The 27,753-nt window shown below is 42.1% G+C and overlaps 1 protein-coding gene across 1 annotated transcript in view; it reads right to left on the bottom strand.

The window, feature by feature from the left end:
* nkd1 (NKD inhibitor of WNT signaling pathway 1) overlaps window positions 1–18,703 on the bottom strand; it is a 48,568-nt gene extending 29,865 nt beyond the window's left edge. Inside the window, exons 1-3 of the mRNA XM_079666921.1 lie at window positions 18,522–18,703; window positions 18,398–18,430; window positions 18,056–18,195 (exon numbers count right to left, since the gene is read on the bottom strand). Of these exons, the coding sequence (XP_079523047.1) occupies window positions 18,056–18,195; window positions 18,398–18,430; window positions 18,522–18,546 (198 nt within the window). The 5' untranslated portion in view covers window positions 18,547–18,703. The remainder of the gene's footprint in view (window positions 1–18,055; window positions 18,196–18,397; window positions 18,431–18,521) is intronic.
* Between the last annotated feature and the right edge of the window lie 9,050 nt (window positions 18,704–27,753).

Raw genomic sequence — 27,753 nt, 5'->3', positions numbered from 1 at the left:
CAGTATATATAAAGGCAGAAACCCTAATAAATGTATGTCCATATAGATCCAGGCGGTCTGAGGCCACGTTCAGAATCAGAATCAGAATACCTTTATTGGTCCCACAGAGGGGACATTTGCAGCGTTACAGCAGGAAAGAGCCACAGACAGCTTAGTGTTGCATATCTTACATGCGTTAAAAAAAAAAAAGTACTGAGTTATAATATAACAAACAATAAACAATATGCAAAGAAAATTCTTAAGGAAATTAAGTGAAAATTCCATATTTGACAACGTTGCTTTTCACTTTGGCTCACAAGTTGGATTGGACAGCCTTAAAAAGGTATTCGCAGACACCTTGTCAGCAGTTTGAACACCGTTATGTTCTTTAAAATAGTGTCATAATGTTGAATGACCCAGGTGAATAAGTATAATATTGATTGAGAGTTTCTGGAAATAATCTAGAGCATAACGGTGCAGCTGAAATGAAAACTCTGCACAGCTGAGATACTCTGAATAAAGTCAGTTTTGAAAAGTTTGAAACAAGCTTGTGCCATTTCATTTTGCATCCCAGGGTCCATATTGTACGGTGATAAGAGAGCAAGAGGGAAAGTTAAAAAGACAGTGAGTGCAGGCTGGCATGCGAGTAAAGGCAGAAAGTTGCCTCATCCTTCCTCTGGCACTGCAGAAATGGACCCACTGGGCCAATGTTCCTGCTGTGAGTGTTTGAAAGCAAAAGCGTACATTAAAGTGCAAGTAATATGTACTTGTATGTGATTGTGGGAAAGTCCCACAAGGCCTCTTGGTCTCTACGCTGTCTGCCTCCTCGACCCACCACACAGGCGGACAATTTATGCGGCCAACGACAGCTCCCCCTGATCGAGCGCCAAGGCTCAGCGGAGGCAGGCCTCTGGAGCAATGGCAGCGCTACTGGCACTCCATCAAAACCCAGGAAAAATCTCATTAGGACTGCGCCTCGGTGCCTCCTGCTCTGCCCCTCACCCATCGCAAGAAAAACACCTTCAGGATTGCAACGTTTGGAGCAGTGGTGCCGACATGAAAGAGCGTTTAGCCAAGTGGGCGAGACAGGAAAAGTGACAGAGACAAGGGAGGAAGTGGGGAGTAACGGCGGTGCTTCTCCGAGGACACGTCTGCTTTCCCCTGGGTCTTTCAAACAGGAGACGGCTGAGGTCACTGACACTCACATTAAAGCTGCACAGCACTGGAGCGGGGGGACTGGAGCATTACAGAAAGTGAGAGGTGATTATCCTCACTAGTGTCATATTCATCGCAGCTACACCATGTCCAATATCTTTACGTATGTGTAGATTGATAGGTAGAGTAGACGATGATTAGCATCAAACAATAAAAAGGGACAGTACTGGACAATGCCTTAATGTCTTTGCACCAAGTACGTTAAGATACACGTAGTTAGTTGGCAAATAAAATGATTGCCTCGTCTGGATAGCAGCCATTAGCTGAGGTTTATGAATTACTAATGACGAAAACAGCCGTATAGCATGGGACTTTATAGGAATCACGCATGGCCTCGATGTTGAAAACCCAGAAGTAAAAAAAAAAAAAAAAGCAGTATTAGCTTTAGAGCTGCAAATGAGCTTATAGGTGTAGTGTTACTCTCGGAGGACCTCAGGAGAGGAAATACCCGTCCTTCTCCACCATCCCGCAGAGTAAACTGAGATACACCGGAGGCCGTTTCAAAGCACCGAAACACAACTCCTGGAATCTGGAGCGGTGCCTATCCTGCAATGTGAGGTACGTGTGGTGGAGGGAGGACGAAAAAAAAAAAACACTAAACGGACCACCGGTCGTCATCAGACAGCAGTTTAAACTCCGGTCCAGTTCTCTTTTTTTTTTTTTGCCGTTCGTCACGCTGGAGTGCTCCTCACCTTCCAGAAGCATTAAACAGCCCCATTCAAAGCCCCGCGCAGCAGTAAAACATGACGCCTCGAGATGGAGCCAAGATAGAGAGTGTTGATGTGAGGTAGTGAAGCGCTGCCTCTGAGTGAGGCTTCAAAGGGGATCACTTTTCACACATGAAATAAAGATCTCAGATAATCGTCTAGCATGACGCGAGACGGTCCCATTTATGGAGCGAGGGGAGACGAGGACCGTTTTCATACAACACCTACAGACTGAGAGCCGTGGCAAATTAATATCTCTCTGCTTTTCTCTCTAGCCAAACCGGATTAATCAGGTTTTTTTTCCCTGACTATCAGGCTTATCAGCACACACAGTTTGTTAAATGTGCTCCATTATAACCGATGCTCGGGTCAGAGCCTTACAAAAACCAAACAAATGAACAAAACTGAGCTCAGAAGCAGTGCCAAGAGGTAGTCATATCTGCGGTGTTTTACAATGCAGTGTTATGGCTTTGATAAGAAACTCAATGCCTTTGAGGTCACACAATGTATAGCGTTTGATGTCGAGGCCCTTGACATCCCGATTAACACAACAAAAGATATCTGGTGGATGCTTTTAATCTGGAGCACCTTGCTGTGCATTTCGTACACGTTTTAATATTCAGAAATATTACACAGCTTAGCAGCGTTAGTTTCCCCGACAAGTCCCAATTCAAGTGCTTGATCAGAACGTCATTCTGAACCCACAGGTACGCCCAAAGTGACCATTAAAGCTTTCTCTTCCACATCCTGACCACTTTGTTTAACTTTATATTTCACCACCTCGAGAGATAGTCATTCTTGAGCGAAGTCGACGACAAACTGGATAAATAATTGGTACAAGCAGGTCCTTTAACTGTGCCGACTGAAGAGGGCTAACGTGTAATTTGACGTCTCGGAGGGAACATCAAAGACAGACACCTTCTCTCCAGACTCTGCGGCCCCATGCCTGACACCAGTCAGTCACGGCACACCCTCTCCTCTCCCTGCACCCCAGGAAGGAAATTATAGCCGCCGAGTCGGGATCCATCACCAGGCAGGTCGGAGGAAGCTATGATTAAAGTGTGCGTGGTCAGCAACACCGAGACTGCAGGGGTTTGAGGAGGCAGCACATGCCTGAGGGCTTAACGTGTTAACTCTAGTCCAGGACACACAAACACCAGATAGGGAGGTTGAAGAAAAAAGCTCTGCATTCGGAGGAGGTGCGGTTCACTAGAGTTATTCTTTGCATACTATATATTAAGTCAAATGATACTGCATGTCAGAGTAAATCAACACTCTGGCATTGCAGGATAAAAGGTTGCAACGACACGTCTGTAATGTGTGTGTGTGTGTGTGTGTGTGTGTGTGTGTGTGTGTGTGTGTGTGTGTGTGTGTGTGTGTGTGTGTGTGTGTGTGTGTGTGTGTGTGTGTGTGTGTGTGTGTGTGTGTGTATCTCCATGCACATGTTGTTTATGTTGTTTATTTTTTTCCAGGACCCACAAGTGCTTTGATTGTGTGCCTTTTCCTTTTGTGGATAGCATAGCCATTTATCTCCGCACGTCAGATTACCGTTGCAAACACTGCTGGTCACATTACCTCACCCACATCAAAGGCTGCCTCCTGAAAGGCTCAGTGGAATATTAGCGAAGATTTACAGCCTTCATCTCCACGCTTCAGAAACATGCTGATCTGAAGTAATCTCCCTCCCCTTCTCCCTTTTTGTGTTTTATGTGTGAAGTTGGCCAACACTTTAATGACCCATTTACAAAACTTTTACACCTGCAAAGATAAGCTTTTTACGACTCAGCCAGCCCCCTCGGGCGCTAAAAGCCTACCTGTTTCTCAAAGTAACAACCTTTATTAGCTTTTAAAAAACATGTTACAACAGCTATTAACATTTATCACGTTGTTTATCTCGGAGAAAAGAAGGATACAAGGTGGCAAGATCAAAAGTCCGACTGCATGATCACCCCTCCAGCATTACAATGCACTAAAGGCAGAGTGATTTCATTTTCTACAACCAAAAACATTGGGCTTCAATCACAAATGTTCTCCTAAAAGTGGTTGTAAAAAGACAACACTAGTGATTAGTGTTGTCACGATACCAACATTTGGGTTTCGATACCGATACCGAGTCAAGAATTGCGATTCCGATTCTTTTTCGATACTTTAAAAAAAAAAAGGGAAACAGTCTTAAATGTAATTATTGTGCTTTATTTCACACCAGAACCATAACACAAACTTTTAAACAATGAGAACAAGAAATAAAATAAATGACTAGAATTTGTATTAAATACAATTAAGCATCATCTATAAACAACTTTTTAGTTTTTCGCTTCTGGCGTCTTTTTTGTCAACAAGCCGAGGCGCAGCGGCAGTCGCACTCCCACTTGCAGGGTTATGTCTAGAAAGGATCCGTCTTGTGTAAATATGACGTCACGTTTGTAACTCTCGTTGTAATCGGAGCGGCTCGGAAACGCATGCAACATACACATTAATGCAGCAGCAATATTAATAGAGAAACATCAGACATAATAGTAAAACACTGAAAGGGAACATTTTATTGCACCAGGAGCTATCTTTGGACTTTTACTGCGACAACGTTGACTTGCTTCGCTTGTGAATAAAAAATAAACCATAGTGTTGGTGATCTACAGTGCTGTCATTCTTCTTTGAACAGCAAGACCGCTAACACCCTATTTCAACAATCACACTCCCTGTCATTGATATAATCAATAGATAGTTACCATAATTTGCTGTGGCCCACTGATGTTAACGATCGTAACTGAAAGGCTGCCTGCCAAACGTAAACATTCAGCTACGTGACTTGCAAACTCTCGCGAGAGTTTTACACAAGACGGATCCTTTCTAGCCATAACCCACTTGCAGCCATGCTTCTCGTTTTCTCACATGCTCTGGCAGCTAGCGCGTGCACGAGAGAGGGGAGGGGCTTAGAGCGTGCTTGAGAGCGGAGGGACTGCAGGCACGGCTGCAGCGCAGGGAGTGGAAGCAGAGCGCTGAACACACACGGCTCTTATTAAAACGGCGCTTTCTCACCGGAGTACTTTTCCCCGTCATTCTTAAAGTACCGATACTAATGAAACGGAGGAATCGTAACGTTTTTAACGGCAGGGTATCGCGGTACCTTTCAAGTATCGGTACACCGTGCAACACTACTAGTGATGCACAAAACAGATGAGCAATAAGCATTAGTTTGCGAGCTAGGGTGAGGGAGTTTGGGGTGTGCGTGGTCTCCAGTACAATACATAACGTATCAATACACAGTAGTGGGGTTAGGGTTACTACTTTCAAAAGCCTCTTGTTTTATATCTCGTAAGGCAACAATGATCCATGGATGTTACCCTCCCTGCTCTTGTTGGTACCTGAAGTAACACAACAAGCTCCATGTCAGCAATGGATGGTTTTATTTCCATCTTTAAATGTTTAATTCAACGATGTCTGATCGTCGCTTTGAGCAGTTAGGGCTCAAAGGAAAAAAACTACAACATCAACAATTCTGATGAGTGTCTTTGTTCCCAGCTCAATATTTGGTATTCACAAATTAAGTAAACTTTTTTAAAGGTTTTCTACCGTCAAGGACTAACTTTCACATGACCTAATGTCTTACTCAATACTATGTTCCCTTTTGAAAAGTTCCCACAAGGGTCAGAGCATATTGAACAAATGCTGGGCTGAGGGAAACACTCTTTTTCGGTTGCTATTATGTGATAATAATAGGGATTGGTTCGTCAAAAATAAACTTTTTTTAAAGCCGAACCTTTGGTTTTGATGTCTAAACTGAAAGGTTGCAAAAAGGTTCCCAGTGCGTTGAAAAACTGACAGCATAAGGGTCCTGATCTGGCGTCCGAATGTCGGGAATGATTATGGGTTTTTGTCAAGAAAAGTCCCTGAGAACATCAAAATAATGATTCCCAAAGGTCAGTATTTCATGTCTTAATAGGCAAATCAAAACTAGGGTTTATTCAAATTGGCAGAAACACAGCAGCAGTTGGGATACAAGCGAGGACAACTGCACGTCATTTGGGAATCTACCAGAAGGCATTTAAGTTAACATGTGAGCAGACAGCACAAGCAAAGCCATTTCTGTTTTTATCCTCAAGTTTCCCTGGGAGTCGGAGAGTTAAAGGGGAATCTGAGCTAGAGGTGAATCCACAAAACACATTCTCCACCAGCCAATGAACTCCACACTGGGACCTTGCATTCCCAAGAGGAAGCTATGGTTTGGAGGGGAATGGAGACAGCCTGTCGCTTGGCCTTGATTTACAGGTAGTCTCCGCCTGCCAAGAGTAACAAATCACAACATTATGGCCCTCTGAATTCAAAGTGAAGCTCCGTTCCAAAGAATGAGAAAATGAGAGGAGAGAAGGAGAAGAAGGGGAAGTTTTATGCAAAATGACACACCTCATCTCCATGAAGGAAATTAGTTTGCTCTGACTGGAACCTTTAACTTCCTCTGCAAAAAAAACAAGTTCTGCTGAGGTTGACATGAGCTCACAGAGAGTACATGCGTGTCAATCATTGTTGCAACATTTGGATGGATTATACATTCAAGGCCACTAGTTGGCAACATGCCTGCTTCCATGCGTGCTGTGTTTAACAGTGAGTGTGCTCCACTGTGTCTAGAGGGTCTAAGTAATTAGTCAAAAGCTCTCTTTGAGCAGAGACAGTCCTTCAGTTGTCTGGGTGGCTTCAGACGCCAGGCTCAAGTGCTGCTAAGTGTGGGAGGAACAAGGCTTTAGCCAGAAAGTCTACCTCGAGGGTAGCTAGAAAGTGACAGCCACTTAAACCCTTTAACCACAACCAAATGAGAAACTCCTCTCTAACCTGTCATGTCAGTAGCTTCGAAAAATAGGACATCCTTTATGTTTTAACAATATTTTAGTGCGTTTTAAACATGTAAAAGATTAGATGGCCTGAAAATAGGAGCTCACGTGAAGTTCCCTCAAAGAGAAAAGTGTAGGTCCTAAATTAAAGACATCAACGTCTTCTCTTCAATGTGGTTACCATTGTCTGATCCAGACGTAACCTTTAAGATTACACAAAGGAATGCAAATAATAGCTATTGCTTTGTGCTCATATTATATTATCTTATCTACTGAACCAGATAGGGATGTCACGCGATTCTTTGGTACAGTACATGTGTTTACGAGGCAGTAAACTTTCAGACGATGCTGGTTGTTCCCCTGATAACGCTTCTTAGCAAACAAAAAAATCCAGGATGAAATCAGCCGGTTGAAAGCTAGGTAATGTTAGCTAGCAGCTCTTAGCAGCAGGTGTCTAACCATGGTGCATCTGGGCGGTATTCAGTGATACTTGAGAAGCTACATTTAATTTAATTAATGCATCACAATATAGTCTTGGTACACACAGTGAAAAAACAACTTGATTTGTCATAAAGGTGATATTATAATCAGATCCTTACTATTCCTGCAAAATCACAGTAACATCAACGTCTGAACCGTCCTGTTTCATTCGGTGCCAGTTACTACTTCAATAAACAGCGGAGCTCCATGTGGTCGAGTCGAGTGGCATGAAGATAAAACCTCTGACGTGTGCATAACATGTTGACCAGATGTCACCGACCTCAACACCTAGGTGGCCGTTGTTCCTCTCTGCCTATACACACACACATATCCATACACTCATGCCTTCACACACACGCTGTTGGAGCAGACATCCTGCTAGCCACAAGCCACTACCTCTAAACATCCCTCACATCTGACCTTTTAACTGTAGACCTAAAATCTCTGTAATTACAGAGAGTGTTTCAACTTTGCGAGTAAACATAGAAGCAGAAATAGACACTTCAACTATATACAAGTGCGCTGATGCCAGTGGCCGGTTGCTATTCATAGCTCTCTGGAATTAGTGGCTTGTGTCACAGCTCACCATAATGAACTTGCAGCGGAGAGAGAAGTTCCTCAGTTCCTACAAAATCATTTTACTGATGCTCATACTCACAGTAACACTCAGGATTATCAAAAGAAATACACACAATCCAAAAACTAGGAAACGATATTCATGAGAAAGCTAAGGCATACGTGATCCATTCATTTAGTCTCAACCCTTTCATTAATTCAACGACTATCACTTCTATTGGTTTTGAATATAAGTGAATGACATGTCATCAGCATTCAGGAGGCGGCTCTCTGTAAACCATTTGTGATGAAAAGAAAGGCACATCCGAGGAGAGAGAATAAGGATTTAAATTCAACAGGATTGGTCACTTGTACAAATATGTTGGCTATTGGTGATCGGCTGTGTTTGGGCAATTTCTGTCATTGTGGATGAATGGTTTTCCCCCAAAGAGCGAGTCGATTCTTTTTGTGAAAGGATATAGAGTGAGGACAAATATTGTGTAGAGCTCCACATTTTCACATCTAACTCAGTAGAATTAAGGGTTTATTGTCACTCTTTGATTTGGTGATTCTTAGACAAGCGGAAAGATGGTTTAAGTAGGCTTCATTTTGTTTCTGTCAAGTTTGAAGGAAGTGTGTATAACGATGCCATCCCTTGCAAACACAAATACACATCTGCACAAATACGTCAGCAATCGCCAGTTCTTTTGCTAACGGTGGCTGGTTGGAATATACAAATCGAAACACCCTAGATAAAAGCTTACGAAAAAAGACTAACGGCCCGTCCACACAGCGGCGTGCGTTGAAAGCTTCAACATTCACTTTGAATGGGGTGACGTCACTTTTCGCCGAACTGCATTGTGGGAAGCGGAGCTTTGCTGGCGTGGCTCGCTGCAAAAGTTGAGCAATGTTCAACTTTTGAAGCCTCGGCAGAAGCGTCAGCCAATCGAATCATATGCCAGTACAAGCTCTAGCCAATCAAACCACTGCTTGTGTGTCAGGGGCGGGAGATTCATGCGATTGCTTGCTGGTTGAGTTTCAAGCATGCCCGCCGGCAAGCTTCAACGCATGCCGCTGTGTGGACGGGCCGTAAGTGATGTTATGCTTAAGGACAAGAGCACTTTAGTAGAAGCCTATGTCGAAGCACTCTTCTAAAACTTCATAAATCGTGACTCACTGATGCTATTTTTTCAAACTTGAGCAAGAAATTGTTTGGGGGAGATGTGTGTTTGACTGACGGGGCAAATGGCCCTTAAGGGAGCAAAGGGTTGTCCTGCTTCACTGAGAGTCTATGGGTGAGGTCCTCTTTAGGCTGCGGCACCTGTGGAGCATAAACACACCAGGGTAGGACAGCTTTCCTTTCAGCAGGGCCGCTCCTCTGTTTGGCTTTCCTCCCACCAAAAACATCCCCTAACAGACAATCCAGACCTCCTCCAGCCCTGGCGCCACAGGAAGAGCTGAAGAGTCCTGAAACCTGTGTCGGTGGGAGGCACAATGCCCTCCCACCTCTGTTTACCTAAATCCACTTCCTGCGTTTGCTCCTCCTCAGGTGGCCTTACTGCCCTGGTCACCAAAGCGCTCAAACACAAGGAGGGTAAATACAACAGCAGGATCGTGATAGGTCCAGCACTGGTGGTTCCCATACGACCCGTTCGCAAGAAAAACAAGTGAAGGGGAATCACGCTGTGGCCTCTGCATCTGCTCGCCGTGATGAATGGATTCCCATATTAGGGTAAACAAATGTGAAATGTGTCTGTGTGCTTCGTGGCACATCCCCTGCATGTAGGTAGGGCTGCTCGATTATGGCAAAAATCATAATCTCGATTATTTGGGTCAAGAATTGATATCACGATTATTAAAAAGGATTATCCATTTACTTTGAAAACATCAATTTATTGGAGAAAAAAAATGTGAGTAGTATGTTTTGAACAGTTGATTACCCTGAACTGTAAGTTTAATTCAACTGAAAAAACAATTAAAAAAAAGTTATTTGAAAAAAAAAAGGAAAAAAAAAGAATAATAATCATTAAAAAATAATCGTTTTATTTAAATTACGTTGTTTTCGTAATCGTTGCGAGCCATAATGCGATTAAAATACGATGAATTGAGCAGCCCTACGTGCATGTGCCGATCTCATGAGAGCTTGATAGCAGTTTTATGCAGATGTTGATCACGTCTTGTTTAAGAGGCGCTCAGTCAAATTATTCAGCACTTACTGCAAGGGCCAGAGCGCAGCCCGCAAGGGGATCTGATAAACTAACAAGAGAGAATTATTCAGGGTTTAAACACTTAAACACCCACTTCAGCAGAGCCTTCCAAGTGGCTGATTCAAATGGAAAGAGGAGCTCAGCGTCACGACAGGAGCCCGGGCGACCTAGAGATTCTTCTAATACGACGCACAAAATATCGAACCTGTTACAGATTATTGTTTATATTACATAACATCAGAACTTGAGATGTTTGCCTTTTCACAGTCATTCTGTCATAACTAGGGTTGGGTCCTGAGTTTGTTACTTTTAAGGGTATCCGCGTTAAATAAACTTGATCTTACGAGCACTTAAACAAGTTTCTTTCACAAATAACAAACAAAAAAAGTTAAATAACTACAATATATATTCACAATGATAAGGACTATAGAAGTAGTGCGCAGTAAGGCAAATCCGAGACGAAAAAACTAAAGCAACATTAAAGTAAAAAAAAAGAGGCTTTTATTAAAAATGTTATGTTTTAAAGTATATATGCAGCAACTGAAAACCTATTGTTTAAAGTCCTGAAATACTGCATATAACTATTTTACACATGTGCCAAAAATAATGATCACCAGTGTTTCCGCCAGGGGGGGGCGTCTTGTCTTATTCAGCTCGGAACGCCCCGAACTCGAGCCGAGGGCGTCCCAAAAAATGTAACAATTTGAGAGAAGATCGAGAGTTTTTATCGCTTCAAATGACGAAAAGGAAAAAGGGCAAGGACATCCCGCTGTTGGAGGGGCAAAGGAGTCTGGTGGGATTATTTTCACTGCCAGCAAAGCGCGTTCCTGTGACGGAAAAAAACCGCTGCATGTTCCAAGGACCGTGCCAGGAGGGGTGTCCCGGTCGGCAGGGGATACGTAAAGAGATAGTATCTATAAGGGATGGCTCAATTCTAAATTCAAGTCACGTGACACAACGTGATGTCACACCCCCCACCCCCCCACCGCTCGCGGGGTGGACGCCCTCTCAGCCCTGGTCTGGCGGAAACACTTATGATCACCATATCTAACTATCATCATTATCTATGTGTCTTTCCCCATGTTCTCGTCCATTTGTCCTAACACTCTTATAAAGGAAAAAAGCCCCAAACAACTTTTATCTAAATGATTCTATCAATGTTATACTTTATATAAAACCTATTTGCCTTGTTGCAGATGTCTATGCTCTACCATACTAGCTGCATGAAACCATCCGTTATCTATCATCTACTTTCTATAACAATTCAATGTTTCTCTCTCTTTTCATATTTCAAGACCAACGTGGGAAGGAACGGTTTCCTGAAGCAGAAGGAATTAGCATGTCGATAGCACACACACCTCAAAGGCTGAAATACATAAGCATTAAGATGTCAGTTCAAATGAACTCTTTATTCGGGTTGATTATGTGTTCAAGGATATCTCACTGTTTATACAGCACACGGGGCATATGCTTCTTAATTGCAAGCCGTTTCAATCTGAGTCCGATTTCAAAACAGAGGAGGACTAAACAGCCAAACATCCTGAAAATCAAACCGTTTCTTAGAGCTGTGAAATAAATGCCACCCTCAAGCGTGAAACAAACCCCTCCAGCCTGAATGTATCTGTGACAGGGTGTCGAGAGACACTTTGATCAACAGCTATCCGTATAGCGAGCATATATTTTGGGAAACAAAGCACAATCTGAGCTGCTAATCCCCTGAGATTTAGAGCACATTCCCCCAGAATCCTTTGATCTCTGGAGTGCATCCGGACAGCTGATTCCAGACATACTGCACATGCACAAACAGATTTGCACGTACATGAGTCCCATTTCATTTCAGATGCCAAACACATGGTTTTATTCCTACACCTACAAGTGATGGGTAGTCATTGCTTTACAAACTTTAAACAAGCTATGGTACTTTATAGAACTCTACAACTAAACTAGGGCTGGGGGAAATATCAATATTGCAAAATGAGACTAGATATTGTCTTTGATTTTGAATATGCGATATCGTAGTGTTATCTTTTCCTGGTTTTAAAGGCAACAATACAGCAAGGTGATGTCATTTTCAAAACTGTACTTTCGTTTTAAGTAATTTTCTTCACATTAATGATGATTGTTTATCAAACGTCTCATTTTGTCTGTATTTTATTCACCAATAGTCAAACCAACCAAATCGTCTCAATATTGATATCAGGGTATGAGGTCTAAGATATTGGGATGTCGTGTTTGGATTGCTTTTTATTTATTTTATATAAGAATATGCAGGGCTAAATATGAGGTTTGGGTAATATCTCCTTTATGCACTTTTTATTTGTAATCAAATATCAATCATGCATGATAATGTTTTTTTAAATAGCCTTCCTATCAATGGTTTTTTTAAGCTCAATTATAAGCACATAATGTATCAAAGCATTTCTCCCATTTGTCCTGGACATTGAAATCTTCCCCAGCACCAATGTTCTCCAACAGAAACACTGACTGACACTGCGCTTCTTAATCAAATCAGAAAAAAGGTACGTGATGTAATCTGGAAACGCATGTGACAGACGGAGAGGAGATGCTTTAGCACCAAAAAGGAAGTGGATAAACCTGATCAAATGTCAACGTGCCACTGGGGCTTTAACTTACTCTAAACCAGCCATTCTTTCACAGAAACCAAATCATCCGCTGTGCTTTGTCCCGCAGGAGACTCTCCTCCAGGTTTAAGTAATCTACGTGACACACGATGCCGGATGTGACATTAAAGCCACCTGAACGTCCCGGACCCTCGGCTATGTTGACGTCAGCCCCTTCCACGCCATCTTCTCATGGGAAAACCCAAAAAAGAAATCACACAGCCAGGTGCTACCCCTCCTCTCCATAGGCTGAGGCTTTGCTTCTCTTTAGAGCGTGGCTCCCAACTTTCCTCCCAGCCTCTTCAAAGACCAACAACAGGCCCTCCTGTCCCTTGGGAGCACAGAGGGGGTAGAGCCCGGTGGGAGAGGGGCATACGTCACACAAGAGGCCAGCCGGTGGGAAAAGAGAACGCACGGGGAGAGGACAGAAAGAAGTAGAGAAAGAGGAAGAGGAGTCTACATTTGAAAGGTGCTTTCAGCTTCCAGACAAGAGCCTTTCGCTTTGTGGAAACGACAAGGAGAGAAAAAGCAGAAGCGGAAAAGACGAAGGGGGCGCAGAAACCTGCCATGTCTTTTATCAGACTCGGAGGCTGAGGGAATGCGTTTAAAAGCTTTAGGCCTTAAAAAAAAAAACGTTCAAAAAAATAATAATCAAAGGGCTTGCAACAGACGGGGAGACGAGGGGGTTGGGGGCAGAAGTTTCACTGTTGAGTTGAATTCTGTCGTACCTTTTTTGTCTGCGCTTCCATACAAGTTGATGGGAGCTCAGATTGAAAAAATATACACAAGCGTTGGAATTGTAAAAGCAGCAGCTTGGGGTGACTAGAGGTAGCTTTCTTTACAACAAAAAGGGTAGGGCTTGACAGAGGAGGAGCCATCACTGTCACTACAAACACCTCCCAGCGTGGCCCACTTAAAATGCAGTCTCGTTTCATCAGCCGCAACCGACACAAGGCCACAGGGTGAACGCTAGAAACAGATGGAGGGGGGGAGGGGAGTTTTAAGAATAGAAAAGGGGGGAACCGTGTGAGTTTTAACCATTAAAAGACATTATTTAATTACACGTCAAATCATTCATCTGTTGCCAAGAGAAACATCTAATGACAGAACTCCAAAGTCAGAAGCCTATCGGTAGCCCACGTCAGCGACATAATACTTCATAACATATCACATGTATGGGTAGGTGTAGACACGATGCCGCACACAGGGGAGAAAGTGTGCCAAGGCTCACATGACCTGGATCTCATGTGTTGAGAGACCCACCTGCCCCACACCACTCAAAACATCTGACTGCATGGAAACATCATCAAAGATCTCCAGTTAGTCTTTACGTCTCCATCTATCTGTGCCACTATTTTAAAACCATTAATGAAGACGAACTGTTAGCAGCAGCCCTTCAAAGTGACTCGTATCAGACTGGGAATATGGTTTTGGAAAAGTTCACATCAAAAGAATTCCAAGCGTGGACTCCCCACTGTTGACACCCGACCCACATTCTCCCAGACCCTGGTTCAGCTGGGGGGGGGGGGGCTCAAAGAAAAGCGGCTATAAATAACTATCTCACCAGGTATTCTTTAGAAAATGGACAGCTTTTAAAGCTCATAGAGTTGACTCACATTCTAGCTTCTGTTTTTATTTGAAAGCACCGTGGGGTCGAGCTTTTAAACTTCTTCTTACAGAGCGTTAAGACTTTTAATACGGCTAACGAAAGTGATACGGGGAGTAATTGAAGCTTAAATTCATTAACATCAGGGATAAGTTTGGTTACTTATAATCCTTTGAGTATATTTTTTTTAATGAAATGGTTTCATCAATACTGTGGAAACTTTGGGAGCTCTTAACATGTGTGTACTTCTTCTTCAAGAACTCTAACTTGAACAAAATGTAAAAATTCAACACGGAGCAATTACTCAACTAATCGATAATTCCATCAACAGAAAAATATTTCGATAATTCATTATTGGTTTGACCTTTTTTGTGCAAAATTGGCATCTTCTGATACATTGAATGCATGCAGTGTTTCCCACAGAATTTGATTCTATGTGTGGGGGCACCGCACCGCACCCCTAACCCCCCAGCAAGAAAAGCCAAAGGCCCCTTAACCTATTCGGGTGGCCCACGCATCCACCCCCCCCCCCTCAAATAAGAAAATGGCTACTGTAGACAACGTTCTTGTTGCCCTGTGTTGCGTTGTTAATGAGTGAGACACACCGGAGTTGAGGATCTGTGGGGTTTATTCTCCCAAAAATATAATTTACAATTTAGCAGACGGCTTATTCCAAAGCGACTGACAATGACCGATTACAGGGACATTCTCCCTGGAGTAACTGAGGGCTAAGTGCATTACTCAAGGGCAAACTAGTAGTGGGATTTGAACTCGCAACCTTCCGATCATCAGCCCACCTCACTATCCATTAGACCACCAAAATGAAAATGTACCATCTAACCACAGAATAAGCAGACTGTGAGATCTAACAGCAACAACACTTTCTGATGTCTTTGTTTAACCACTCAACATGACCCTGCAGTAATGGTGGCACAGTCGTGAGAGGAAATATCATCTATCACAAATTCTCATGCCATGTGTGTCTACACTGAACATGGAGTTGTCCTTTTCAATTAAAGTCTGAATGCCAAAGTCCTGGATGTTTCAATGTCAAAAGCACCGTATGTAAATGCTTCTGCTACCCTCCTCTCATTACTTATACAAACCACCACTTCATGAATATGTTCTTTAACACAAGAAGTACAGCAAGAAGCAAACACACGGTTTGAACTAGTAAATGAAATATTAAAAGTTTTTGGATTTAGTTTTAATAATTGCTAAACAACAAAGGAAAAGCAACCAAATACATATTTATGGTGGAAACACCTTTTGTCTTTTATTCATTTTCCCTCTACGCTTCAAAAGCCATTATGCACCAACACTTGAATTATTAATAGAAACTGAGCTCTACTAACTCCACATTTTTACCATTTCAGCAGGGGCTCCTGTTCCATCCTGAGCCAAAACTTTACACACCACTGGAAAAGCAAAACCTTTCCAGGAACAAAGTAATGAATATTAGTTTTTTGGGGTAATAATAATGTATGCTAATGATGTGGTTTTACATGCTTAAATCGCCCAAACCGTATACAGCCGACTCGACATATAAGCAACCAATGGCATGGCTTCTCCGCTGTACAAAGTAAACACACATTCAGGTGTTTTTCATAAAACCAATCTCCAAAGAATGGCCCGGAGACACAAAGCCTGAAGTCAGTCGGATCCTATTACTACATGAAGACATTTATTGCAGCTTTGGGCACATGTCAGGATTAGTAACTTTGACACCATGAGGGTGCAACATGTAAAGCCAGTTGAAAAGTTCCAACACATGTACCACACTCCATCGCTCGCACGTCATGCACACTTAATTGGCATTCGCAAAAACACCGCAACATCTCTCATTACTAACACACCCTGCAACCCCATGGCTGCTATCAAAAACCCCCTGGCTGCAAGAGACAAAACAATGGAGGACTTTGGACCTGACTTGGGTCCAAAGAATGAGGTTATTTCTGTTGCCTCTAACTTCCTCAAGTTTGATCCATGCAAGGAATTCCCCAAAACAAAGGCTAATTTCTTTCTTCAACCCAGCATGTGCAGTTGTGTCTTACTTTGCACGCATGATAATCACTTTAAATGCATGGTGTAACCTGACCTTTCCACAAGAACTGCTGCATGCTGAATGAGCAAAAGTCATAAAAAAGCAAATGAGAGGGAAAGAAAGGGGAAAATAAGAGTATTTCAACGAGCAGCTACATGCAAATTAACAGAATTCTAAAAACTGGTAAGCACCTAAAGGACATTTGGAAAAGACAATCACGCCACAAGATGTCAAATCAAATCAGAGTCACGACATAACGGCTGCTCTGATGTGTCAAAATGCAAGAAGGGATCCTGGATTCTGGGTTGCATTAAATGGATGATTGCATTTCTGCTCAAAGTGTCTGGATCGTGGGTGGAGAAACTGATTTGATTTTTTTTTTTCCTTGATGGGCTTCAATTCCTCAAAACATGCTGCCTTTGAGGAAGGCCTCGCTAACCAAAGAGGCTTAAGGCTCCTCTGAAGCCGTTCCAAAGGATTTCCCCACTTGACAACAACAGCACGGTGTTTACGGCAATGCCAAAATACAAAACAAGCGTGACCTCCAATATTTCTCTCCAGCATAATTTGCAATCCGCACTTGTCACCAGACTGTCACACTGCAATGCTTTCAACTCAGTCTTGATCTATTGTTCCCTAAAATAAGAAACCTCAGATCAGTGCATAGGATGGTACCGACATTTGTTCCTTACATGAGTGCCCGAGAGAGAGGTAACGTCCATTTGGACAAGAATAAAAACAAAAACAACAGATATGGGACCAGCTGTTTTGTTCTAATATAACATGTGCACTTCTACTTGCACCAATGTGTCATTTGCACATATTTCTTGCATTTAATGTCTTTGTTTCTTGTATGTCTTAATGCTGCACTGTTGTTAGATCCTGGCACTACAGCTGCTCAATGCAAACAACTACGCTTTAAATATTGTGCATATGACAAAAAAGCTTTTGAGTCCTTTGGATAATCAAATAAGAGTTACAAGCTGGTGGTTTTTGCAGCTATGTGTGAACTGTCAACTTAAAGTGTGTCACTGACTTGCAGAATGTCAACTAATTCAATGTCTAAAATCAGCAACATAAATATATATCCACCCTCGTCTCCATTGCTAAAAGTGTGTCCAACAAGAAGAACGTTTTCAAGACTTTTAGTGAAGTAAGTCTCACATTAGTTTGAGACTAACTGTAGCCGCATGCAGTGGTGTAAAGTAACTAAGTACATTTACTCAAGTACTTCAGTAGACTTTTAAGATGCTTGTTTTGCTGCTTTGTACTTCTACCCCACTATAAATCAGAGGTTCATAGTGTACTTTTACTTTTGCAAAACTTGCTTCCCCTTTGCAAGATTTGATAAACACATTAATGCATCAATAACTCAAATCAGAGCATGTATTATAAGCCAATCTGCAAAATGTGTACTTTTACTTTTGGTACTTTAAGTATATGTTGATGCTCATACACTTGTACTTTTACTTGAGTAACATTTTGAATGCAGGATTTTAGTCTTCCTACGCTATGGTACAATATCTGAGTACTTCTTCCACCTTAAAACATGAACATATATCCACCCTCTTCAACATTGCTTAAAGTTTGTCCAACAAACAGAAAGTGTTAAGACTTTTAGTGAAGTAACAGACACATTAATTCAAGACTAAGTGTAGCCTCCCCATGCAAAACTGCAGATAAAGTGAGAAGCATTCAAACGCACATTTTGGTGCACAAAATAAATCCAGTCCTAATGATAAATGTCACAAACATGCACAATTTCACACGTTTCTGTTATGCTACTTCACTATAAATCCGTGAACCTCGTGGACTCACCCGTGCAGTCAGACCGCAGTTATTCTTGTGGTGACAGTCCCGCGGCTCGAGGCGAGAGCTCGTGCAGTAGTATTTCTGCTTCACGAGCCAGTCGTCGATTCCCTTTCTTGCCAAACAGGCATTGACTACAAAACTGTCGCCTGAAAACAAAGAAGCGTATTATTTAGCAGCTATAAAGTATGTGTTTTGTTCGCGCTACACTCATGTTTTCCACAAGCGGTATCTGCAGAGAGTCTTCGCTGTAATGCTTCTCTAATGAGCTGACACTTTTTTTTAAATGTCACAAAACTGACCGAAATGTGAGACTTTATGATAATAAAAGGGAAATATAAGAGCGCTTACCTTCTGGGCTCTCCCTCGGTTTACAAATAGCGGCTTTAGAGAGAAAGAAAGTCAGACAATGAATACTGGAAAGTATCGCAGCAGCACAAGAACTGTGACTTGTTTCAGGAATAAGAAACCTTACCATGTTTCGAGTGCAGTTTACCCATTTCTATGCATCGAGTTGGAGTTGAAAACCATCAGAAGAATATAATCCAGAGGAGAAAAATGGAAAACCTGCTACAAATATCCAGACAGAGGAGCGTCAGAAGACTGCGCTCAGAGGAGCTTGAGGAGCTTCAGGACCGCAAGACTGAGAGCCAAACGAGCCTTTGATCCGGAGAGAAGACACACACACACAGGACTATATAGGACTTCCGGTCCACGCTTTCACAATAAAACACTTAATTGATTAAGACACTGGCTTCACAAAGCAATGATTAGCATAAATGAAATACACATGTGGCCAAATACTCACACATTTTTATGAAAATAATCCAATATTTAATTAGTTTTAGCCATATAGTATACCTCTTTAATACCTGCATAACTCTGCCACTTACAAAGTTCTGATATACTGCATGTATTATATTATCATATTCTTGATGTTTGTATATGTATATTCCTTGTAGGCTTTACGTGTCTTTATTATTTCTTAATCCTTTTTAAAGATGCCTTTAAAATAGTTCATATGTGTTCCTTTATTACAGCATGATTCCTCTTATTCTGGTGATATCATTATACACAAAAGCCAATTTCTTATATATGTAATACCGGCTACTTTTCAATGAACATGAATTTGATGTATAGCTTAGTTAGCCTACTTATTCCTCATTTTATTGAAACTTTCTTTCACTTGCACTGTGTTATTTCATTATCTGTTTATAAGTCTTAAGTATAGTGTGTGTGGCATTGTTGGAGACTAAATATTTGTATTGCCGACCACTAAGCTGAATCTTTTTTGCATGTGACAATACACCTTCAAATCTGTTTAATGAATGTAAGGAGGCGTGTGGCGCAGTGGGTTGAGCGTTGATGTTGGTATCAGGGGGTCACAGGTTCAAACCCCACTGCAGTCAGCATGTCGTTGTGTCCCTGAGATACTTCACCCCAAATTGCTCCTGTGGGGATTGTCCACAGTATTGAGTATGTAAGTCGCTTTGGATAATAGCGTCTAACAAGTCACATGTAATACAAAACTAGAAAATGCTAATCCACAAAGCCTATATTTAAAGTCCTACTATTTAATCATTGCACATTTTAATTAACTCAGGAAACCCAAGTCCTAGTAAGCTAAACTAATCTTCTAGAAATAGCTCCACATTGGCCCATTTGTTGTGAATTCTTTTAATTTCTTGATTTTGTTTTGAAAATTGCCGTAGAGACTTCCGGTACGCCGCGTCTTTTTCTGGTTGACTTGACGATGGTCCCTCTCTGTTCAAAGCGCAGATGAAGCATCAATAAAACCTTAATTCCACTCCACCGAAGATCAGGATTTACACCTCAGCCCACACTGCAAGTTAATGCATGTAAACTCACTCAGTGTTTCCCACAACTGAGGTTCCTGTAGGGGTCCCAAGACTTTAACTTCAACGTAAAGCGGACCTATCATGCAAAATGCACCTCTTCATGTCTTGTCCCCTCTGTGTAAAGAGATTCTGAAAGTTTCAGGAAAAAAGATTCTCTCTCTTTTTGTCCTGATCCATTTATATAAAAACCTGTCTGAAAATGAGCTGATCAGATTGTGGCCACTTTATGATGTCATAACGATTTTTTGGCTTGTGTAACCATTAGCCAATCACCAACCAAGGTAACCCCCCCCCCACACACACACACACACACACACACACACACCTTATCACCTGAATCTCCTCCTAGAGCACCACTGGGTTATTTTCAACCAAATGTTTCTCAGAGGGGTGTGGGGAGGGGCTCCTTATTTTCATCTAAAGTAACAGACAGAGAATCAGCACTTTTGAAACAGGGCTGAAACAGAGGGGATTATGGGATGCTGATCTGTTTGGTATTTGGAGCCAAACACTTCAGAGACATGTTTTATATATATCTGACACCTATAAAATATTGATGAAAAACAGTATGATCGGGGATCTACCACAAAAACGTAAAAATAAGATGTAAAAAGTTTGCTTTAATGGAACATGGCTCTTCTGTGATTGATTAAATTAAACATCCAACATCACTAATTATTAGCTTCAAGGGCTTTTCTATAATTTAAAATGAATAAACCTGATCGAGCCAACCATGGTGTATGTAAATCACTTTTTGGGCCCTCGATATCTATTTCTTTGTAATAAACTGCAGCAATAATCCTCTCAGACAGGTTTCCTGGGGACAGAATAATCGAACATGTTTGCGGTCAGCGTGAGTCCGTCTGTTTGAGGTCTTTGGCATGAGAATAAGGTTTAGACATCACAGTCTTATTGGACTGAGGCAGGAGATCAAAACAGGCTGATATTCTTTTGAAGTATTTGATTATATAATAAAAGACAGAGAAGCAACTGTGCCATGTCATGCTGTCATTGGCTCAATGTGACGGTAATACATTCGCACAGTGGGCATCTATCAATCCACGGACCCAACATTAATTAAGTTTAACACTTTTCCATGCACATTTTGTTTTGGTTATTATCTTCAAACTGTGACTGTTGAATGATCCAGATAAGAAACCCTAAATGCAATGAAAACCAACCCTGAAGAAACACAACAAAGGAAAATAATAATCATGTCTTTCCTTAATGATTTGCACACATTGAATCCTAATTTCACAGTGTATTAAAATTAGAAAATATAAAAGCTTTTTACCTCTGCTCAGCATTTCCTAAAGTTCTTTTGGTTTGTACTTTCGAATTAGCTCCAATAATCCAATAAATCCAATAAAAAGTGTGTGTCGTTGATGTACTGTAATTAGGTTTTTATAATATAACTGTTTGAAATGACAGTGCAACAGACAGAACATCTTCAAATACAGTACATTCAAATCAGATAAAACACATTTTCATCACAAAGGTTTTCTGAGGACTGTCAGCTGGTGCAGGTTGATATATCGCTAAGAAGGAAGTGCTTTCTGTGATAGCAATCAAGTTGCAAAAAAACATGTTTTTCAAATGCTGGCTTTTCTAATTTTAGATCAAAACCGTCTTCTTGTCATTTCTGTGTCATGGTGTATCTTTTCCTTTTATGTCTAAAAGCAGCAGATTAAATCTTAGGGGGGGATTTGTTTGATTATAGGACATAATCTCAAAACCCAACATCTGTAAAAGCAAGTGGATTAGTTTAAGAACTGCTTAAATAGCAACATATATCAAATTGGTAGAGGGCTATCTGTTAATCTGTCCATCTGTCTGTTGAAGGGAAGCTGATTATATTGTGTGTGTGACATATCATTTACCTTTCCTTCAACGCATTTTACGATATGCATCTTAAGCAATTATCCATTTTGGTATCACATGCAAACGGTGAAATGAGTCACAGCAGCACTTTGCCTGCGTAGAACCTAATATGATATCTTTAAATCTTCTTCAGTAGTAGAAAGAAAACAAACAACAACCCCCCAAAAAACCCTAAAAGTGTCCCTGTCTTAGGCACGAACACTGGGGGAAATTCTGTAATTCGATGAATGCAAAGCAGTGTAAGATTCCCCTGCTGGTAAACCTCAGCCATTTGTGGTTCCTTCACAAAAGACTAAAAGCAGAATCTGTCAGTGTGTGGCGGTACCTCAGCAACCTCTACATGCATCAGAGACTTGTAGGACAACAAACAAGCAGCCCATGCTGACCAATCACAGTTCCTGTAGTTCCCACACTGTTCCACCATTGTTCAGGAGGCACACGTCAGACAGTGATAGCGTCAATAAGAAAGCCTTTGACATACTGGACACCATACGCTTGGGGATGGCCAAATCATTTAAAAAATAATGTACAATATGACAAGTGAAATTCTCTCCAACATCCTAGCAAAAATACATCTTGATATTAGAGTTATAAAATCAAAATGACTCATAATATTGTAACCCTTAAGGAGGAACAGAAAGTAATATTCATCTATGTTTGCCTATTTGAATACTTTACAAATTAAACCCTCATATTTTAAGTGCAATAAGGCCATGAACTTTATTACATTACATTACATGTTACTTGTTACAGAGGGGTTTGAACCTGTGCTCCCCTGATCCGAACACCAACGCTCTAGTCCACTGCGTCCACCCTGTATTTAAGTCTTATGTATTGAATTCTTAAAAATGTAATTTAATAGGTACAGATACAGCGTTTTGATGTATTTTGCCACACTTATTAACTACTGTAATGTCAAACGTTAAACTATTTCAGTAGTGTTGCTTAGAAATAATGATGTTCTGGTAGAAAAACTGACTTTCTAACTTCAAAACTATGCATTATCGTTTATCAAAAAAAAACTGCAAATCCAGCCGGAGACTTCCTCCACCAACTACCTACAGAGGAAGGCCTCTAAATTCCTGCACATGGTTGGCAGCTAATAGCCAAAGGTGGGATATGCAAATATTTCGGAGTTGGGATGATTTCCGGGGAAGTCAAGATCAAAAACGTAACCTGGCCCCAATTTTCAGTGAAGGATTTTCTCATCTTCAGGGACGTGACTATTCACTGGACACACGTCTTTAATGCAGCCCTCCAGATGCGTTTCCACTAAACAGAGGTTTCCGCATCCTGACTCTATCATCACAAGTATTACCAAGAGGAATCAGACTCCCCTTTGAACTAGTTTGCCACAGACACACAGATGAGCTTGTTATTATAGCAACTCGCCCGAATTTGCTGGGAAAGAAGGCCTGTCCCTGTGACACACTTCCTGTCCTTTGAAGAGGCCAACGGAGAGATGGCTTTGCGGGCCCTATTTCCAAGCTTCGCCTTTGATGCCTGCGAGAGAGGAGGTGGCGGGGGTTTAAAGCAAGACTTCCATCTCATAGACCACCAAACCTTCAATCAATCTCCATTTATCTCCGACGTGGTTATTAAAGCTTGACACCTCATCAAATCTGGGATAAATGAGGGAAATATTTGCCTGTTATTAAGGCATTCATCAAATCCATTTGAAATTCTTCCTTTGTGCTGGTGAAGCTTCATAGAACAAAAGCTAAATTCTTTAGGCACCTGCCTGATTGATGTAGGTATTTATTGACCTGGGGGGGCTCCTACCTTGGTGGCCAGTAGCTCATTCCTCCATAAAACCCGCCATTCTCCCTGGAAACAGGCATAATGGGGGGGCATTGAGACGGGGATCTCATGGTTTGTCTGTGTTTATGTCCTTGTAACAATGTTAGGGGCCTGATGCCTGGAGAGCCCACCGGAGGGAATGATGCCTGGTGGTGAGGAGGGGGATGTGTAGCCTGAAGCGGGAGAGAGGAGCAGCTGCTGGGCGCTCAGAGCTCCAACATGTGACTGTTGCCTTTATCTTGAGTAACAAAAGGGCATATATGTTATAAAGGGCAGAAGACAATCGTGACTGAAGTACAGTGTTGATTCCTGCAGCGCCGGTGACTCGCCCATTGTGGTGGCCCAGCGTGGGATGTGTCGGGCGAGAGGGTCTTTGGGGAGGGAAAGACAGCCTGGCATGCGTTTGCCATTCTGCACACTGGAGGCGATGGAAACAACCTGGAAACACTATATTCCAGGACACATTTTGGGCTGCAATGATCCGCTTAACAATGATGCTCTCTTAGTTGCTAAGTGGAGTTGTCAAAGCACATGCAACCATATACTGCTAATGACACCTTTGATGTTTTTATACTAACAGGAAGCAGCTCCTTCCTTTGAGAGCATTGGATGCCCCAGTCATTGTTAATGGCATTGTATTCCAAATCAATGTTGCATGTATCCACATGAAAGGCAGAGAGGATGTGGTTAACAATTCTAAATTAGAAATTGTTACTCATTTTCTTTTTAAAACACGCATTTAAACTGAGAAATTAAAAATATTATTGGTTGTGTGTGTGTGAAACTGTGCTGTTTACACATACGCATCAAACTAAAACTCATAGGCAAGTTAAAAGAGGACTTATCACAAACACAACATTAAATCGAAGACTACATATGCAAACATGAGAGTAAAAAAAAAAAAGAGTAATAAAAAAGTCTTCCTTCGTTTGATTTATCTTAAGATTTCCGAAATAATATCGCTGATCCCGGACTTTATATTATTGGTTTGTAGTGTAAAATAGGAGAACCCCACTTAAAAATTCCTTTTTATCTCAACCGCAGAATGTCAAACCCTCGTAACAGGCCTTAAGCCCACTGACATTTCTTCTTTTGCTAAATGTGTCTACGGTAACGCTGAGCAGAGCAAGTGAAGTGCGGAAAATAAACACACACTCGTGCAGACTTTCAGGCGCGCCGCTGAATGACTGTTCATTTTTCCAACGTCCAAACCTCTCCAAATGTAGGCCTGAATCAATACTTTATGCTTCTGTAATTCTCTTTACTATCTGCACTTGGCACTGGCTGCCTTTTTGAAGCGGTGGGGGTGTAGCCCCATCCAGAACGAGGACACAATTAGTGTATTCAGCCGAAAACAGTGGGGTTCCCCCTTTGATGTGGGGATCAAATGAAGGAGCTGTGTGTTTTTGTCCAAAATGACAGGCTTGCCAGGTTTACTAATGGGTAGCTAATAGAAAGAGAGGTTTATGATGCTCATTAATTACACAGTCTGTCATGTGTTGGAAGGGTAGAATAGAGGAGATCGGGGAAAAAGAGAAAAGAGAGTGGGGTGCAGCAGAGGAAGCAGAGAGGAGAGCGGGGGTGAACACAGGGATGGGTGCACCCTGAAAAGGGGAGAACTGGAATTGAGTGGAGTGAAAGAGCAAGGGCGTGGAGAAGATCTCCTCAAAGATTGTCAGAAAGACCTGAGGTTGATGGAAAGTGAGAGAGAAGAAGAAGAGACAGATAAAATAATCCTTTCCCAAGATAAGAGCAGCCACCAAGACAGGAGCTTCAAAGAGCAGAGACACTCTCACGGGAGCGTGCCTTAAACCTTTTCTTCATCTTCAGAGGAAAAAGTTCAGTCCCTGATCCAAACACGCCCAAGCTCTCAGCACCCGGCGCCCTGCAGGTGTCCGAGGCCGGCGACTCCCGGGGTGTCGTGCACACTTCCAAGCAACGCTGCCTTTGAACTGCGAAGACTCACGTGGAGCGGCGATGGTGATCTGCACATAAGGTGCAAATGTGAATAGTTAATGAAGAGAGAAAGAATCAGAGCCTGTCACTCCCACCACGGGGAGACCAGTGATCTCTGCTATCAGCTCCGAGCAGCACAACTCACGTGAACCCTCTGTCGACGCAGTTTGTCATTTCAAGCTGAGCCACTAACAATGCCCTCGCTGACAGTAGCCTATCCTTTGTGCCACAGTCGAGGTGTGGCTTGTGGGATGTTGCTTGTGGATGTGACGGTGAGCTGAGGCTAGATGAGGCTGTTATTAACACTGAGCCCCTCCAGTGACCTGTGAGAGGCTCTGGTCCCCACAGGGCCGGGCACCAGTGGGGCCACTCAGCCAGACAAGGTTTATTTAGCTAAGCTCAGAGTCTCCCACACATTGAGGCCCTCACCACCATGGAATTCATTATCCTGGGCCGTTAACGGGACACTGGTGTTTTGAATAGTTTCAACATGCTTTGAAATTGCACTCTCTGCTTGGGTTCAATCGCGGAGGCCACGATCGAATTGCACCGAGTGTTATATCATCTTCTGGGCATCCTGCTTGAGACCCGAGGCTGAGGTCCACGCAGGAAAACAATGGCAGGCTAATACCAAAATATTTAGCAGCACTTTCCACAGCGAGGAGGCCTGTTTGGGAATAACACGGCTATGCAGTGAGCCTCTGGGCTCTGGTTGCAGAAAGGCTTCCTGTCCACAGACTGCTGACCTTTCCCCTACACATCCACAGGAAAACGAGCAGGGCAATTTCTCTTTTTTTGTTTTGGGAAAACATTAAATGGAAATACATACCTCTGCGGAAAGAACCTAATAAATATCACACCAACACCAATAGGCGCTTTCACACCGGAGTACTTTTCCCAGTATAATTCCGATAGTTCTTGAAATGCTGCGTTCATGACAAAAAAATGCGGAACTAGAACTTAGTTACCCCCTTTTTAGTCCCTGCTAGAGAGGTGGGATTTTCATGGGAGAAAAAGGTTCCCATTTCTGATTGGCTGGGCAGATTGCAAACCACGCCCCGTAAAACTCGGAAAAGTTTTCTGAAGCCGCCATTGTGTTTGCTGGCATTAGCATTATTAGCAAAACAACGGAGAGAGAATCATTTATGGCAACACAAAAGAAAACATGGGAGCGGTGGAGATGAGGAGGTGTCGGAGGAGGTGTCGGCTTCAGTAGCTTCTACTTGCCCAATCCTCCCTCAGGGACTTATTCCGGTGTGAACGCGATCTGCTCTTTAGTTCATCAGAACTAAAGAGTTCTGATGAACTAAGTACTGGGAACCAAGTACGGCAAAGTACTTGGTGTGAAAGCGCCTAATGTGATCTAATCCCCTTGTCACAGCTTGAGGTGTGGGATGTCATGAGTCATCAGACTTGCTATGAAACAGATAAAGTAAGAGGGAAACGTCTAACTACATAATTGCGGTAAATGAAGCTACTTCACGGCGAAGCTCAGTAAAAGCCACCAAGGAAGTGCACAAGGGCAAGGCTTAAGTTGCCCAAACAACTGATTGAGGAAAGCGGTTGAATTATTACGAGTAGCCTGTAATTACTGAAGTTCGACCAAATTAAATCACCATATCTTTCAAATTCGTATCCCTTATTGAAAGGCAAACGATACACAAAGGGACGACCCACAGTATGCCCTCAGTTGAACGCTTTACAGACAATTATTTTTTAAATAGGTTTCAGATTAAAGCAACACCTTCTCAAAACATAAGCACATCCCTAAAGCCATCAAGGTCACTTATCCCACCGCTCTGTCGTCTACTACTACAGCCTATGCAGTTTTAATCATGCAAAATGCATAAATGAGTAGAATAGAATATTTGTCTAACATGTAGACTTTGCAAATGGTGCAAAAGTAGGTTGATAGCTGCAACAAATTGTGAAATGTCAAAACAGTTACACTCAAAGAAGGAGTAATAAAGCAGCATTAGTGTAACCCTTCACAAAGGAGTCTGCGGGGTTTGTATAATTACCAGAGCCGTCAAATGAGGAATAGACTTTTGGGCAAAATGCCAACAGTGTGAGAAGGACACCTTGGAGGTTCATGCAGCTTTAAAAGTATAATCTTTTATTTCACCAATTAAGAAGTTCATCCCTCAAAGAAACAAGAAATTAAAGCTACAAAAATGCATTCAAGAATATATCATATTAAAAAATGTGTAA

Source organism: Notothenia rossii (genome assembly GCF_949606895.1).
Source record: "Notothenia rossii genome assembly, chromosome: 2".
NCBI classification, from domain to species: domain Eukaryota; kingdom Metazoa; phylum Chordata; class Actinopteri; order Perciformes; family Nototheniidae; genus Notothenia; species Notothenia rossii.
Note: the sequence above shows the minus strand (reverse complement) of the source record. Positions and strands in the feature narration are given on the sequence as shown.